At 34.0% G+C, this 16,916-nt stretch overlaps 2 protein-coding genes across 7 annotated transcripts in view; one reads left to right on the top strand and one right to left on the bottom strand.

The window, feature by feature from the left end:
- The window catches only part of LOC122714185 (solute carrier organic anion transporter family member 1A5-like), an 8,861-nt gene extending 3,610 nt beyond the window's left edge, over positions 1 to 5,251 (top strand). For 2 of the 3 annotated variants that reach the window (XM_043935318.1, XM_043935317.1), the window contains exons 2-10: positions 12 to 272; positions 391 to 600; positions 720 to 978; positions 1,103 to 1,244; positions 1,317 to 1,602; positions 1,675 to 1,867; positions 2,313 to 2,571; positions 2,874 to 3,327; positions 3,693 to 5,251. In XM_043935318.1, coding sequence (XP_043791253.1) covers positions 14 to 272; positions 391 to 600; positions 720 to 978; positions 1,103 to 1,244; positions 1,317 to 1,602; positions 1,675 to 1,867; positions 2,313 to 2,571; positions 2,874 to 3,327; positions 3,693 to 4,552 — 2,922 coding nt within the window. In that variant the 5' untranslated portion in view covers positions 12 to 13 and the 3' untranslated portion in view covers positions 4,553 to 5,251. Of the gene's footprint in view, positions 1 to 11; positions 273 to 390; positions 601 to 719; positions 979 to 1,102; positions 1,245 to 1,316; positions 1,603 to 1,674; positions 1,868 to 2,312; positions 2,572 to 2,873; positions 3,328 to 3,692 lie in introns of those variants that run through there. The other variant, XM_043935319.1, reaches the window with a different exon arrangement.
- Positions 5,252 to 5,779: 528 nt separating this feature from the next.
- Positions 5,780 to 16,708, bottom strand: LOC122714205 (solute carrier organic anion transporter family member 74D). 4 transcript variants are annotated; one of them, XM_043935355.1, is made up of 9 exons: positions 16,575 to 16,694; positions 15,228 to 15,359; positions 11,195 to 11,812; positions 10,862 to 10,971; positions 9,110 to 9,543; positions 7,781 to 8,453; positions 7,042 to 7,426; positions 6,865 to 6,966; positions 5,780 to 6,713 (listed from the first exon to the last, which is right to left on the bottom strand). In XM_043935355.1, the coding sequence occupies exons 3-9, from the start codon at positions 11,517 to 11,519 to the stop codon at positions 6,592 to 6,594; spliced, it is 2,151 nt and encodes a 716-aa protein (XP_043791290.1). In that variant the 5' UTR covers positions 11,520 to 11,812; positions 15,228 to 15,359; positions 16,575 to 16,694; the 3' UTR covers positions 5,780 to 6,591. The 4 variants fall into 4 exon arrangements, with proteins under 4 accessions (XP_043791290.1, XP_043791287.1, XP_043791289.1 ...); XM_043935352.1 differs by lacking the exon at positions 15,228 to 15,359 and having other exon boundaries at positions 16,575 to 16,708; XM_043935354.1 differs by lacking the exons at positions 15,228 to 15,359; positions 16,575 to 16,694 and adding an exon at positions 11,894 to 13,849.
- Between the last annotated feature and the right edge of the window lie 208 nt (positions 16,709 to 16,916).

The raw sequence follows: 16,916 nt of genomic DNA, 5'->3' as shown, positions 1-16,916 counted from the left end.
TTGTCGAAAAGGAATGGCCATACATATCCAGGAAGTGATACGATCGGAAGTGGATGGTGGCCTGGCTGGACCGGCTAATCCAATACCGGACGAGTCGATAGACTGTGGTTGCGCGCAGTTGCCGTGCCCAAAGTTGGCGAGATTCGCAACGAGGCGGTTGTTCGTCGGACTGTTGTCATGGGTAGGCCTGATCCAAGCCGCTGCCTACGCTTACCTTCACATGGCAGGGCCGACTATAGCGAGGAGGTTCCAGTTCCACCCTTACGCGATGGGTAGAAACGTGCTTTCCATGCTTTTTTTTTATCCATCCCCCTAAGAAAGAAAGAGAAGACTGAAGATATGTAAATATGCTCCTTTCTTTCATTTTTTTTTTTTTTTTTTTTTATCCAGAATGGGTGCTAATAGTTTCGGACTTGACGCCGTTCATACTCGGGGTGGTGATCGCCTATTGGGGCGACAGGATACACAGGGCGGCGTGGATCGGCGCCATTGTCCTCCTGCAAAGTATCTCGTATTTCGTTATGATCATACCTCATTTGACCCATCATACGAAAGTGGTGGAGGAAACTGAAAACGTAACCCATATGTCGATATACGCGGGTGAGTTATTTAGTGTAATATTTTTTTTAATTTTTAATTTTAAGTAATTTAAGATTTTTCGTTAATTATGTGTATATATATATATATATATATATATATATGTATTTTTCTTCTTTCAGAGGACAGTCGAGATCTTTGCTCAGAGACGACATCGAGAATCGTGGCCAAGGAGAACGAATTTTGTTATTTCACGTTGGCGATGATCATAGTGGTACAAGTGGTATCTGGTATAGCGAATATTTCGTATTTTGCATTGGGCGTTTCCTATTTGGACGACAACACGAAGAAGAAGCACGTAGCAGGCCTCATAGGTTTTCTCATTTCTGTAAAAATTTTCGGTATCCTTGTTGGATGCATGCTGGCGTGGATATGCCTTAGGTGAGCGATATCAAAAATTTAATAACTTTTAAATTTAATAATTTAATAATAGAGAGCAATAAGAAAGAAAGGAAAAAATGTTGAATGAAAAGTGTTCAATATCTTTGTGGAAATTTATATACAGATTCGACGCGGTTACCTTGAACCCCATAGAATCCTATAGAGAACAGATAGGCGCATGGTGGCTGGGTTTGCCAATTTTCACTTTGCTGCTTATAATTCCCGGCCTCCTTCTCTCGTGGTTCCCACGAATGCTACCATCAGAGGTAATTAAAAATTTAATAAATTTGAAACGAATCCGACAATCGTCCATTGAAAATATCTCTTATTTTTTTCAGATCGTGGAGAAAGCGGCTGTGTCGTTGTTGAACAATTCCAATAATCGAGCACCACGCACGATAGTGAGCCAAAGCGTTGGAAGTATAGATTTCTGGCCATCGTTGGGTAGACTGATCACGAATAAGATTCTGATGTGTCAAATCTTGGCCTGTACCCTCTACATCATGGCCATAGTGAATTTCGTGAGTTTCGAGAATCTTATTGGACAGTCGAGATTTCACGTGCCGAAACCCACTGGGATGTTGCTAGGTTTCGAGGATCCTATCTCTTCGAGATTGATAACGAGTAAAAAAAATTGATAGAATTATCTGTTTGCATTTTCCTTCGAGAGACGTATGTCAAGATTTAATTTTCCAGATATTTTGAAGCCCAGTCTGGTCGCGTTGATCGTTGTACTCTCGGGAATGGTAATTTCAAAATTGAAACCCAGCGCGAGAAGTGTCATTGGGTACAGTATTATCGTTGTGCTTTTAGCAGCTGCGATCATCTTTGCACTCACTGCTGCGACTTGTGATAAAAAACCTATCTTTGGCACCACTAAAAAGGGATCGTGAGTATGAATGACGAGAAATAATTATCGTGTTACGTTTCATATATATTTATATATATTTGTGTGGTTTAAAAAAATATTCCAACATTTTTCGCGCAGAGCACAAAGATTTCTTTCTCAGATGTCATTTTGATTAAATCAATGCTCAAAGTGCTTCAATGAATTTTCTTTAACTATAACTTTCTAATAGAATAAAATTTAAAAATGTTCAGAATTTCGTGCTCTATCAATTTATTATAAAAAAAGTTTTAGATGAAATTGTATCAAAAATTTAGAAAGATTGATTTTTTGATATGTACAAATATATTTCATTAAAATCAGAATTTTCGAATTAGATGAATTGTAAGATATAAAATAGTAGTTCGAATACTTTCATGAACCACGTATATTTTATATATTAAAGTATAATATATCACATATATTATTCTTTTTTTCCTTTTTTTAGTCTTATATTATTGCATTATTGCAATCGAAATTGTCGATGTTCAAACGATGCCGATTTTCGTCCCGTCTGCGACAATAAGGGCACACACACCTTTTATAGCCCTTGTCACGCTGGATGCACTTTTTCCGAAGTCAGAAACGGTATAACAACTTACAGTGAGTGTAGTTGTGTAGAAACTGTAATGGGCGCAGGAAAAACGGATGCGATCGATGGACCTTGCACTTCGAATCATTGTCAATTCAATTGGGTAGCTTTCGAGGTTAGTTATTCCTTTCCATGCTCTACAATATTAAAAAATACTCACAAAACTATCTATTTAATCCTTTTTGTCAACGAATTATCGAAATTATTAAAATTATACACTTACGTACGTATTTAACGTTATTGTATTAATAATTTCAATTATTAATAACAAAATTTTTATATTAAACAATTTATATATTCTTCCTTATCCCTGATATTTAGATCTTTAATTTGTAATCTTCGAGAATCATATTCGAGAGCTATAATTGTCTCTGTTAAGAGATTATTTTAATAATAAAAGATTTTTCTCTTCTTCAGTTTGGAATTCTCTTATCCTGTGTATTAGTTGCCTCGACCTTCGTGGGAGATACATTGATCATCTTGAGATCGGTGACTGTGCAGGACAAGGCTATCAGCATAGGATTCCTCATGACGTGTATAGCATTTATACCTGGAAAAGTTTTATACGATGTTATAGCAAATCTAACCTGTCTATATTGGGGAACGCAAAAAATTTCGTGTCGTATCCACGATGGCACGAAGCTCGGCAACTATCTGTGTTATATGACAGGTTCTTTGTTGGTTTTGTGTGTTATATTGAAATTGGTTGTGTGGTGTCTCTCCGAAGATTTGAAACTTTATGTCCAGAAAGAGGGAGAAGCAACATCGATGACTGAAATGAGGGAAATGATTCCAAACACGAATGATGCGGCCAATCAACAAGATCGAAGAGATAACGAGAGTGAAGTTATAACGCATCAATCTTCTTCGAGTACGTTGTAATTTTGTATGACAAGATTTCTAATTTTTTTTTTCTGTTACTGCCAAGATCATTTTAAGTAGCGTTGAGAAGATTTTATTTGGGAATAATTATTGATACAAAGTTATTATTTATAAATATTTTTCTTTAAAACAAATTAAATTAGATTAGTTTTAATCAGATTTATTATCAGATTATTACAAATAATTGGTGGCTAATGATTTTGAAATTAAAATGAAATTAATTTATGTATGATATTATATATTGGTTAGGTTAGGTTTAACTAAAACTCAACACTATTCAATATGATGATCTTGACTTAACATAATAAATAATATTTATTGTAAATATTTATCATTAATATGAAATCTTTGTAGATGATACAACAATTAACGTAGAAAAATCAAGCGAAGACCTAAAAAAATCCGTCAAATCCATATACGAAAATGTAGAAACAGAAGATCAAGAAACCGAGGAAACTCCACTGAAATACGGTCCCTTAGGTCCTGGAGATCGTCGAACAGATTCAAAAACTTCCCTCAATCAACCGTCTCAAGCTCAAAAATCAAAAATACGAAATATAGACTCCGAGGACGATCTAAGTTCCAGTGACGAGGAGGGAAAGAAAGATTCAAGTCCAAAAGTAGCTTACAGACCTTTGGATATCGATTCAGACGTGGAAAGTGATCTCAGCAGCATAGAGCCAAGGTCACGTAAACGCATCATGGGAAGAGACTACGAGTCTGTATATAACAGCGATACTTCTTCCGTCAAAAACTCACTTAAACGAGAATTTCCAAATCCAGACAATTATGGTGATCCAAGGTTGAATCGAAGAAACGTAGACGGTTCCTCGAAGACGAGCAGTTTTGAATTTTCAAGGAAGAGGCAAAACGAGCCTCTACAGAAGAGGGGAGACTTCAACGAAGTCGGTATACCTATTGTCGATCCTGTATCCACGAAAGGTGTAAAATCGTTGATCGATAGATACGAGAAGGTTGATGAGGAACAAGAATTGACGATAGCGGGAGAGAATGGAAATCATCCAGAGCATAAGATAGGAATTCCATTGGTGGCCATGGCATCGAAGAAGTCAAATTCGATAAATCAATATTCGTCTGGGTTCAGCAGTTTAGGGGATGGTAAGATTCCTGAGGATCGACCAGAGTCAAGAGAAAGTGTTAGCCCAAAAACGTCCAGTAAAGGGAGTGTAGGAACATTGCACACTGATTTTTGATAGATAATGATAATAGTGTTGCATGTTATTTCGTTTTGACATTTTATACCGAAGTCTATAGAAAGTTATTTATTCAGATATTTCTGTTTACTTTTTTTCATCTATTCAGAATTGAATTTTATTTATGTTATTCGTGAAGTATTAAAGTATAGGTATTAAGATGTTAGGTAAGAGTAATAGATAAAGTAATATATTGGAAGTTGTTTTCAGTTTGGAATATGTAATTTTTTCCATGATGTAGGAATCAACAGTTGTTATTATCAAAAAACAATTGATATATTTTAATGATCGTTTTATTTCATTGAGCTATAAATATGTTACAGATAATTCTGTAATTTAATTGAAAACTTTTAATGAATTATAGATTATTTATATTATTAGTCTAAGGCTAAGTGCATATTACAATTAAAGAAATTATTTTATATACGATTGATAGTCTTAGAATTTTGAAGAATTGTAGAAGAATGCTCAAAAATCTATCGTATCTATCTCGAAAAATGTTTCTCTTGAAAACTAAAAGAAGTGAAAATAGTTGATAAAAATATGATTATTCGTCCGAAGAATATCTTTACATGATTTTCAATTTAGCATTTCTTCTATATTTTAAATTTTTTAATTTGATAATAAATACATTTTTTCTTCTTCATATTATGTATAATTACAGCTTCTTAAATAGTACAAATTTATATTATATGTATATTTTTATATTATTTACTGAAGATACATATATTCGAGATACATATATTCTTCATGTATTTATGAAAAGAAAAAAAAACGAAAAATTATTTACTATTCAAAAGTATGAAGTGCAAATAATTTATAAAAAAAAGACTGTATGATTAATTCATAATTAGTTTATTATTCATATGATACTGCCAATAATTTAAATAAAGTAAAGTTTAACATTGTCTATAAAAATTAAATTGACTTTTCTTTTATATGAAATAAATCAATAAGCATTTATTTACACTTCAACATAAGAAAAAAAAATAAATTTATTATAGAAAATAAGAATACTGCAATGTTCATCACATATTTGTCAAATTATTTTATATTTATTACAAAATCATTTAAATATATTATTTTATCTAATCATTTTTTTATTTATTCACCTTTAAACGAAGTTCATATTTTAAATAAGTATTATTAAACTTAAAACTATAGTTTCAAAAAAAGGATTATTTTTGCAGGTAATAAAAAGGATTGTTTAAAATATAAATTACGACGTAGATAAAATTGTTTTATTGAAAGATATATAATTACTAAAATTAAAATTTCAAAATAATAGATCTCTATTTGAAATCCAAATAGCCTAATTTATTGCTCATTTTTATTATCGTCAGTATTAATCTCTCTTTTAATAATTCATACTTTCTACTAATAAAAATTCTTAACAATGTGTAATCATCTATCTAAGTTCATGTAAATTAATCTGTTCAAGTAAAAAACAATTATTTTATTTGAATAGATTCTCTATAGTCTTATTAATATTATTCAACAACGATTCGTTAATTTAAAAAAGAGATATATATTATATCATATGATAAATTTAAAATTAAAACATCTGTCAGATAGATAATAGATACAAATTATCATTCTCTATATATATTTTGTACACGAGAAATATGAATTAGTTTATGAATTGAAGGTATCATACTGATATGAGTCGTTTTACACTTACTCTTGCATCTACGATGAGAATTGTTATTCAATAACAATGTGTAATAAAACGAGGATACTAAATAAAAAAAAAATTAATTCATTTTCTTTTTCAAATGCCCTCACAAATGAACTATAATCAACGATAAGTTCTATCCGAGGTACTATGAGTATGTTTTAAATATATCCAAGAAATTGCTTAAGGTACTTGTAAAGTCTTTATTCGTCAGCTCTTCCATTTCCTTTTTTGACGTTCCCATCTTCTTTTTGTTTATTTATTTATTTTAATTCTTTTTTCTCTTCATCAATGACTTTCGATTTTAACTTTTCATCTTTCCTCGAAACGAAGCGATTTGATATGTGATCGGTATGATTTACTTTCAAAGCGTCTCTCCTGGCTCTTCGGGTATGTCTTTCAATTCAATTTCCTCATCGAAAATCTTTACATCTTTTACGAAATACCACACACCCACATCGAATAACGTGCCAATCGTTACGAATGCTGGAAAAAAATATCATAGCGATAATAAGATTAATCTGGGAGGAAAATTATTATTATTTTTAAATGATTTATTATTATTTTGCATATGTAATGTACATAAAAAGTAAATGAAAATTTCATAAATAAATTCATAAATAAATATACAACTTACTGGCTGCAGTAAAGTTTAATAGATATCTCAACGTTTCTCCATTGTAGAGCCAACAATTTCCTGTACCTGAACATGTTTTCCCCCAAACAATACAGGTCTTATCTGTAAAAATAATATGTATAGATATTTAAAGAAATTTCACAAAAAAAAAAAATAATAAGAATCAATCAATCTCACCTAAAATGTATCCGAATAAAATAGGGGAAGGTATGAATGCAAATAAACTCATAATAGTTAATCCAAAGCCCATAGCCACTGTTTTATCCTTTTCATCCACGCATCTGACAGAAACCAAAAAATTCGATGCCCTTCCAGTGGCGCCGCTAAATTTAAGCAAGCAAACCACAGCCAGAAATATATAAAATTTGTGCATACAATCCACGGGACACGCTCCTGGAATCGCGGTTCCAAAACCTGTTGATCCATCGGGTGCTGGTGTCTCGAATGGAACATCAGTTGTCTGCGGATTCCATGTGTTGTTTGGAAACAAAAATGGCAAACGTGCGAACTTCGGTTTGATGCAACTGCATTCCGTATACAATTTACTACTGTTGGTTAATATCTAGAAATAATTAAATGAAAATATGACAATTATATTTTTGTTAAAATTATTAAAATTGTTTAAAAGTCTTTTTACATTTTTTACCAGTTTTTTATTATTTGATTGAAAATGAATATTGATCGAGTATCGATCAAGATTATATCGATAGTCAACTGATATTCATTTTCAATCGATAGTCAATTGACATTCATTTTCAATCGAATGGTATCATTTTTTTGAGAAATATAACAAAATCGAAAATAACATAATATATAAATATATAGAGTAAAAACTGATTTTTTAAAAAAATTTTTTTTCACTTCACTCATTTCATAAAAATAATAAACTTATCAAGAATAATTAAAACTTTCGAACCTTTATATTACGACATCCAGCATGACAAGCTGAGATGAAAGTCTGTCCATGCTCGGAGCAAACAGGATTATAAGTAACGTAGTCACACATGCAATGCTCGTTGCAAGGGAGTTGAGTCTTCAAGGTGCCATCCGGTTGAACCATAATCTGCTTGTCGTTGGCCGAGCAACCCAAAAAAGCGTAAGAGATCATTCCTACGACCGATATGGCGCCCACCATCACGTTCCACGCGGCCAGATATCTAGCCTTGGGTTTGTATTTGGAGATAATCAAACCAGAAAGAAGAATTCCAAATGCACTGAAGACTAAACCAACTGTTCCAGTGATCAATGATGAGACAGAAGCGGATTGTTTGTACTGAGTTTCGATGTATTTCGGCATGAAAATCCAATATGGCATGTATCCCATAAAATAGAAAACGGTTGCCAAATTGTTGCACATCAGAGTAGTGTTTGTTAATAATCGTTTAAATGTCCTCAGCATATCCGAGAGAGAAGCTGGTAATTCTGATTCCTCTTCTTTGATGCTCGTTGCAGTTTTGTTTCGTTCCAATGCTAAAGCTCTACGAGCTGCGGCTCTTGGTAATGTTTTAGGAAAAAGCGCGATTACGCTTGCGAAGATGAAGAGAAAAATCGCCAGAATAATCCAACCAAGCCACCAAGCACCTAACCATCTATTTTTGTTTGGAAAAAATTTTTGAAATTAAAATTATCTTTACCTTTGCATCCTTTTTCGACTCTATATGGTTAATTCGTTCCATGTTGCATCGAAATTTTGTTACGCAGAGATGTGCGAGAAACTGAAAATATCGGGAACCCGATGTTCGGGTCGAATCGATTCAGATCGGGTCAGATCGGCTAGGATCGGGTCGGCTCGAGTCAGATCGGCTCAAGTCGGGTTCCGAAAGTATCTCACAGTTCGAGAATTTCGGGATTCCTGAAAACTTCAGAATTTTTGAAAATGTCAAGATTCTTCAGAATATTGAGGAGTTGAGTAACATTTTGAAACTATACTTGTCCAAAAAATTAAAGTCAGTCCCGAATACTTGGGAATCTCAAATATACATCTGTGTACAAGATATTTTCGGAAAACGAAACGAGGATATTTTCCAACTCGATCCAACATTTTCGGCTTCTCACATGTCTCTAATATTAAGCGAAATCTAAAACTAATACAATTTAGAAAAATGTGAAAGAAAGAAAACAGTGATAGAAACATTCATAACATTCATATGTTATTAAGTGTTATATGGAATATTCGATCGAAATCGTTTTTCTAATATGTGTTATATTATAAAAGATAATTGGCAGTAGATATAATTTGGTGTACCTTGGATCCTGTGTCGTAATGGTGGGCGTCAAAGTAGGACTGATATAAAATTTCAACGCGAACGACGCCAACCCATAACCAATAGCGGGTCCCAACATTCTCAAGAAATAGGAAAAACTGATCAGTGCCGGTGTCTTTGATTTCTGTATATTATCGTCCATGTACGATACACCCAAAGTGTAATAGAGTGAACCACCGACTCCTGACACTAATTGCGCAATGAAGAGCAATGCTTGGGGGGCGAAATTTCCATCAGCATCCTCACACTCATCCTCTCGGCTTTCCTTTCCGAGACATAAGAACTTCCGATATTTATCAGGTATGTGACTCGAGTTTTCCGATTTTGCCCCGTACTCTTTCGTAAGTAAAAGAGCGTCTTCTCCTGGACCGTATAAGAAGTGTGGCAACATTGTTAAACAACAGAAGACAACTACCTAAAGCACAAAGTAAATACGATATCTTTCATCTTTCATCGTTTCATAAGAATCACTTATTTGCTTTTTAAGTTTCTAAGATTGATTTGTTTATATGATTAATTAGTAGATATTATTAGCGACTAGATAGTAGCTAAATATGGTATTTGTCTTCGATAAAACTGATCTTCAATTTTATGTACATACAAGTATTTTATTATTTACAATGAAACGTGCTACTTTAACAATACGTATTTCCCGATATTTACATTTGTCTGATTAAACAAAATCAGTCTGGAAAAATGTTATTCTTCAAGTTTTTTTTTTTTTATCCATCATCTTTGGACACGATCTTTATAAGTCGTGTTTACCGTTACCGTAACGTTATCTAACGATTGCTCTAACAATTCATCTTAATATTCGAGCGTAGAACGTTGACTAATTAATTCGTCGAAAAGTCGTCAACGAAAAGATTAATGACGATCTCAAAGATCTTTGTAGAGTTTTTTTCAAATCTGAATCGATCGTTATTATAAGTATATACACACACATATATATATATAAATTTTATTTTTATAATAAGATATAAAAATAATGTAGAACAATGGAAAAAAATAATCTGACAAAGTATATATATAATTGCATTGAACCAATACATTGAATCAATCTCCTATCAAAGCGTTATCAGTCATTTATATCGAATGATATCAAATATGCCGATTATTTTCGTTATTTATAATATGGCTCGAGAAAAAATATTTTCTAATTTCTAATATCTATTAATTGTGGTTCAATTTGTAATATAATTAAACAGAATGCTTAAAATTAATTTAAGTCATAATATTTTATTTTTAAAAATGAATCAAAGTCCAATGAAAATTATAATATCATATCGATGTGAAAATGACTTCTCAAAAAATATCTCGCAATTTTAAGGATCTACAGATTGCCAGTCGAAATAACGTCCAATAATATTCGAACGAAAATTATTTCGACATAAATATTGAAAATACGTAAGGCGAGATGTTTCTTCGCACACCAACATCGCCTTTTCACTGGCCAATGAATGGAGTGTTTAGCTAAACACACTGTGGCGAGAGTGTACGATGGGAAGAGGCGTGAATGAGCGTAGAGCTACGATTTCAACGCTTCCTAATTTAATTAAGAACTGACCAACCGGTTGGTTATGACGTCTCCTAGCTCATTCTTTGGGGCGTGTGCCGACAGCTGATTGCCACAAGTTTTCTCTCCGTTCTTCGCGAACGAGAAGAGGAATAAGAAATGATCAAAAGGTGAGAAATAGAAAGGGCAGAAATCACAGAGAGAGATTAATACTCACCGTATAAATCCCGAATGCGATCCATCGAGGCCTGTGACCCCTTCCTGCGTAATACGACAGGACCACCGATACGAACAATTGCGAGATATCGTTGCCCACGGAGATGAGACCTGGAGAGAAAAATAATTAAATCGACTCGGTTCTATTGATTTATGATATAGACATATCGTATTTTTAGATTTCAACGTGGACGACTTTTTTCTTTTTTTTTTTCAAAATTTTTTAATATTCGCAACTAATTTTCAACAGCGTGACCACATATAACGTTTCTACGTAAAAATTCTTTTCAAGATACAGTTTTCAAGAAATATATATCACATCTCTAATTCCCACCTGTCGTCTTCGAAGGTATCTTGAACCTCTTCTCGATGGTGGTAATGGTACCGTTGAAGTACGCGTAACTAGCCGAAAATATACAACCGAGCACACCGTAGAGGAACACGTAAGCCTTCTTATTGGCGAATCTCTGCAACGTGGGGTTCCTTATGCACCATATACCGCAGGAGGTCTCGTCGGTGATGGGTAGATCTTTGAACACGTCCTCGAGCCCCCTCGGCGTGGTAGGAGTGGTTGGGGTTGTCGGAGGCGTGGACGGTACCCTCAACAACTTGAGGCTCTCCGGCCCGTTCTTCTCGTGGTTGCTCGTGTTATTCTTCATCTTCTTTCGCTTTATGGGCGGCGTTCACGTATCACCGGCAAACAACGCCGCTACGCAGCTTCGAGATCGCTTTGACCTCAATCGCTGATCGCACGTTTTCGATCGACGTCCGCTGTCCTCGCGGCCCTTGGCATCGCTTTTCCTCGCTTCGACACCCCCTCTTCCTCTCTTTTATTAATTATTGTTTAATTATTCTTAAGGGTCACGTGTTCTCCATCGTTTCGGTATCCGCGTGCTTCAAGCCGATCTGATTTTTCCCCACCGTTGACACCGGGACGATTGCGATTCTTTACCTGGGGGGGGGAGGATCAGAGATATTTCTGATATTTTTCAAGAATTATTGGTAGATAATTGCTTTCGGTCCGATCACTCACGGGAACGGTAGCAATGACATTTTTGACATTTTTGATCGAATCGACGTTTTAGGGAAACAAACGTGAAGTTAGGTGAATCAAGTAAAAAACAAGTGAGAAAGGTGATTTGCGTAAAATATGTATTTCGCGTCTGATAATTCTTTTAATTCGGATATTGGATCATAGTATATACACTGCCGTAAAAATCTTTTAAAAAAAAAAAATAAATAAAAGTCAGAGTAGCCTTTGGAAAAAAACTCGGTTCAGCCACAGATCACAATCTTTCCAAAAACGTTTCTAACTTTTCTTTCGAGCGAGAGTGTATCTACTTAAATCCTACGAATTAATTTACTTTACGAATCGATTGCGAGGGAAAGGAACAAAATATTCACAAAATATTCACTCACATCTAACCGCAAAAAAAAAAAAAAGACAAAGAGACAAATATCCTTTCGGGGAGAAAATCGAGTTGTCGCTTCGATGCTGATACTTCGAATAAAATCCTCCCTTAGGCGAACCAAAAAAAAAAAAAAAAGAAAAAAAATCGCGACACCAGATCCGATCCAAGACTAAGAGAGGATCTCCTAAAGTGGGGAAAAAAAAAAAAAAAAATCGTCTCGAATCCAATTTTGTCCGAAAACGAACGATATTCCTATCCGACTGAAATCGATCCTCCGAAACCGAGAGAGATGAATCTCCTGCGGATCCCCACTTTCCGATCCCGAGGAGGAACCGATCGAGACGAGGCGAAGAGGAACTCTCGCGACGCGGAGAACTGTGTGGATGCATCTATGGCACTTCGGTTCGCGTTGCTGTTATCAAGCGGCCACATTTTCTATCTCTCTTGCAATCATCACGGTTGTTCCTCCTTCCTTCTCCATTTTTCGTCTCCGTCTAACCTCTCTTTCCCCCTCTCTCTCTCTCTCCTTCCGCGCTCGAGCGCTCTACGCGTCTCTTTATCCATCTCTCTCTTTCTCTCTTTGTCTTTATTTGTGATTCCTTCTCGCGCAATATTCCTCCTCGAAATGTACCCACTGTATCGATAATCCATATTTGCGGAGACGTGTCGATAATCTTGGATAGAATCGAGAGATGATTCGATCTAGGTGGAAAAATCGCATAGGGAGAAAAGTTGGTTATCGTGAAAAGAGACTTTTTTATCATCGATACATTGCTGGATATAATTAAATCAATATCAATTTCTTTCTTCTTTTTTTTCGAAATTAGTAATAATTCGGGGGCCAAGCCGGGGTGAAAAGTGACAACATTGGCTTACTTCGTCTCTATCGACGATTGCGACAACATTAAGGTACATTATGGAATAATCGAGGCAAATCTCTCAGGTTGAATATTAGTGGCAGCCGACGAGGTGGCAGTTGTAATGATTGGTTATTGAAGAAAAGTTGAACACTTGACGATAATGACCGATATTAAGGTGACGTTATATTAAGGATAATCAGGTGTAAAAATCTCGTTTGAATATCCAAGTGATCCAAGTCTTTTGATCGTCGAGTATATATAAGATAAAAATTAGGTATTTCGAGAATTAGGATTCGAAAAATGAGAGATCTGAACAAGATAGGTCTCGGGTTTCGTTATGGTGTCTATGCTCGTTTCTAGTCAACCTCCGGGAGCAGAGGCTCACATTGTGAACCCATTATGATTTAATAGAGGCGACGTGATGTACACACACGCGCACACTAACGCGGCTGGTAAACTCTTCCGTCTATTCCCGCGCATTGCTAATGGCACACACCAAACAGCTATACCGCTAATAGCTGGTGGTTAATTGCTGAAATTTAATTTTCCATCGAAGAACGGATCGGCCTGTGTTGTACGTTGTCAAGACACCGCGAGATTTTCCGTGTATTCCTCTACGTATCGAAGACGAATAAAAAAGCCATATCGAATGTTTACTTTTTCTTTTTTTTTTTAATGAAAAAATCTTTTTTTAAAAAAAAAATAACGAATAAAATAAAATTCAATAATTTCGATTTCTTTCTTTTTTTTTTTTTTTTTTAGAATTTTCGAACATAATCTCGTAATTCGATTTTCCCTGTTCTACAATTTTCACGTGATATCGAGGATACAGAGGTATAATTAAAAAATACAAGCTTAACTTTTCGTTCTGTTTAATAGGCGATCAACAGTGTTGATAACTCAAACAGTTTCGGCAACCTTGAGCCACGAAAAATGGAAAGCGTTACGAAACCGATTATTATCACGGTCAGCCCGATAATTAAAAAAGCGACATTACCAACCGAGCTAGAGAACTCTGGATGCACGTGCCCTGTTCTTACGGTAACGCGTCTTATATTTCTGCCTTAATGCGTAACGTCTTCTTAAGAAGACGACAATAGAGACGAGGAATGCATAACGTATACGTATATAATAACTTGTAACAAAGTCACTGTTCCTTTACATTGCATTTAACACAATTCGTTTCGAGCCATTTTCGCGGTTCGGCCACAACGATTTAAATAACGAATTCGCGTCAATGTCGTTGAAACGCAAGTCATCATTGAGTAATTTTGGCGTGACTTGTAGGAAATACCGTCTGACGTTCGTATGCTTGTCTCAAACGCATGTCAAGACATTATGCTTGTTGACAAAAATTTAAAATCTACGATAAGACGGCAATAAATTAGTACATACGGTCTCATCTTGTCACTGAAAACGAACGTTTCTCTCGTCTCTTTTCTTTCTTTTTTTTCGTTAATTTTGTTCTTCACTTACAACAAAATTATTTTACGACGCGCAAAGTTTAATTGTATCGGGATAAAAAAGTTGCACATAAAAATAATTACCCGTGGAATATGCGTGCAACTTTTAATCGAAACTATGTTTTTGAATGTTTGGGAAAAGTAAAATCGTAAGTAAATAATTCTTACGATAAAAATTCAATAAATTGATAGATTACGCTTTCTGAATTATTTTTTTTTCTATTATTTTTTTATTATTATTTTATTTTCTATTATTTCTTTCTATTATTTTTCCAAATAATACCATTGACGTAATTGTGAGATTTTTTTTTAATCTAAAACTCGAAATAGACTATATAGAATTATAAGAAAATTTTATACGATTTCTTTATGTTTTTTTATTCGAAGAATTTAAGTATTCCATGATATTCTAATTTCGCTTGAATTGATGTGGAGTACAATGATTTCCGATAAAATAATAAAACGATAGGTTTTGGATTACTAAAATCAAAAATTATCTTTTTTAGTAAATTCTAATTGGATCATTGTTATTTCGTCATCGATTTAGGTTTCAAAATTACAATTTCATTATTGGAGAATCAAAATCAAAAATTGAACGATATTTTAAATATATAATATTAATTTTTTTTTACCTAAGATTCAGCTTGAATTTTATTTTAATTATATTTCAAAATATTTTTAATTTTCAATTGAATCGTCTGCCATCGATTTAAACTTCAAACACCATATAATTATCATTATTAATAATTATTATCAGAGAATTACTGAAATCAAAAATTCAATTATTTACAATATATACAAGAACAAATATTATCTGCTATTAAACTCGAAAATTACAATTTAAAATTATCAAAAATCAAAAATCGTGGATGTTTGACAATTTTGAATAAACACAAGAGTTGATCGGATCGCGGCCGCGTCACAATAATAACAATTCGTATTGCGCGAGTAAATTAAGAGGCAAGGGCTTGGATAGTCTACTAATAGGTTGACAAATTTCGTTAGAACGCGCTCAACGCTACAACCCACTTGCGTCGCTAAATTACGCAGCATTCGTAGAATAGAAGAATCAAGGCCGGACGAGCTGCATTAGAATCATTATTATTACCATAGTTAATGCTAATCGCCGTTTTTCTTCGAGGGCGAATGGCCTTTTATTCGTAACGCCATTTTACAAATATGCGATCAAATTTATGCGGGAATCTGTTCGTACAGTATAGATAGATAGATCAATTTAATATAAATATTCATTCACATTTGTTTCTTTCATTGGACAAGTGAATTTTTGTATTTATATTTATTACGAACTTTGTATCGTTGTTTATAACGAAAGATTATCTTTCGAATAAGGCTTCGTATCGTTTGTTTCGTTCGATCGAGAGATATCGCGAGTTTTAACGTATTATGTAAGTAATCTATATTCTAGAAATATTAATTTATTCCCCAATTCTTTATTCTCGCTTACGTTGCGCCGTATATTGTAAATCTTTCACGTGATATTGGATACAATACCGTGTATTGCAATTTATCTGCTGACAGTTCTCCACGCAAAAGTTATATATAATCTTGTATGCAAACATTCGAAACACGTAATTTATCTATAAATTTTAATTGATCATATCTACACGATACTTGATCGTTGTAAAACAGCAATAATAATTTAGTTATATTTGTACAATATATTATATTCATTTCGACATTTTTTTATACATAATAATAATAATAATAATCAAATATATGAACATTTAAAATTATCTAATCAATAATTATCCAGAAATAATTTAACGATTTTATTTATCGTTCAACGATTAATGAATAATTTATATTTATGAAAAATAAATATTCAATAATTCGGATATTGTCAGATCGTTAGAAATAGCAAGAGAATGATTGAAACCGGTCACTTCCGGTCAGCCATATCGCATATCTCTATCCTTGTTCCACAACCATTGTCGACGTTAGTCTAGATCAGACTGTACCTCGACTTAGAAGACGTTGATGAGGTCTATATGAAAGATGGGTCAGGGTCATGCACAATGCACCGTGTACACACTACGACAAAACTTCAAACTAACATGAATCTCACCCGTACATTCGCGGCAATGCGTTCGCGCGCTTTCAAAGGTACTGGCATTCGATCAAAATTCTCCAATATCTTTCTAACCGTTTTATCTTAGATCGAGATCGTATCAATTGTGCCGTGATACGTAATCAGAGACGGGAACGTTTTATCCAAATTCGAGTACGCCTTTCATCGATATTTTTGTGTTTCTTTATAAATGTCATAATTCGAAGGAAATTTGAAAGAATTTCTTTGAAAG

This window comes from Apis laboriosa, unplaced genomic scaffold, assembly GCF_014066325.1.
Source record: "Apis laboriosa isolate Shangri-la unplaced genomic scaffold, ASM1406632v1 scaffold28_cov147, whole genome shotgun sequence".
NCBI lineage: Eukaryota > Metazoa > Arthropoda > Insecta > Hymenoptera > Apidae > Apis > Apis laboriosa.
Note: the sequence above shows the minus strand (reverse complement) of the source record. Positions and strands in the feature narration are given on the sequence as shown.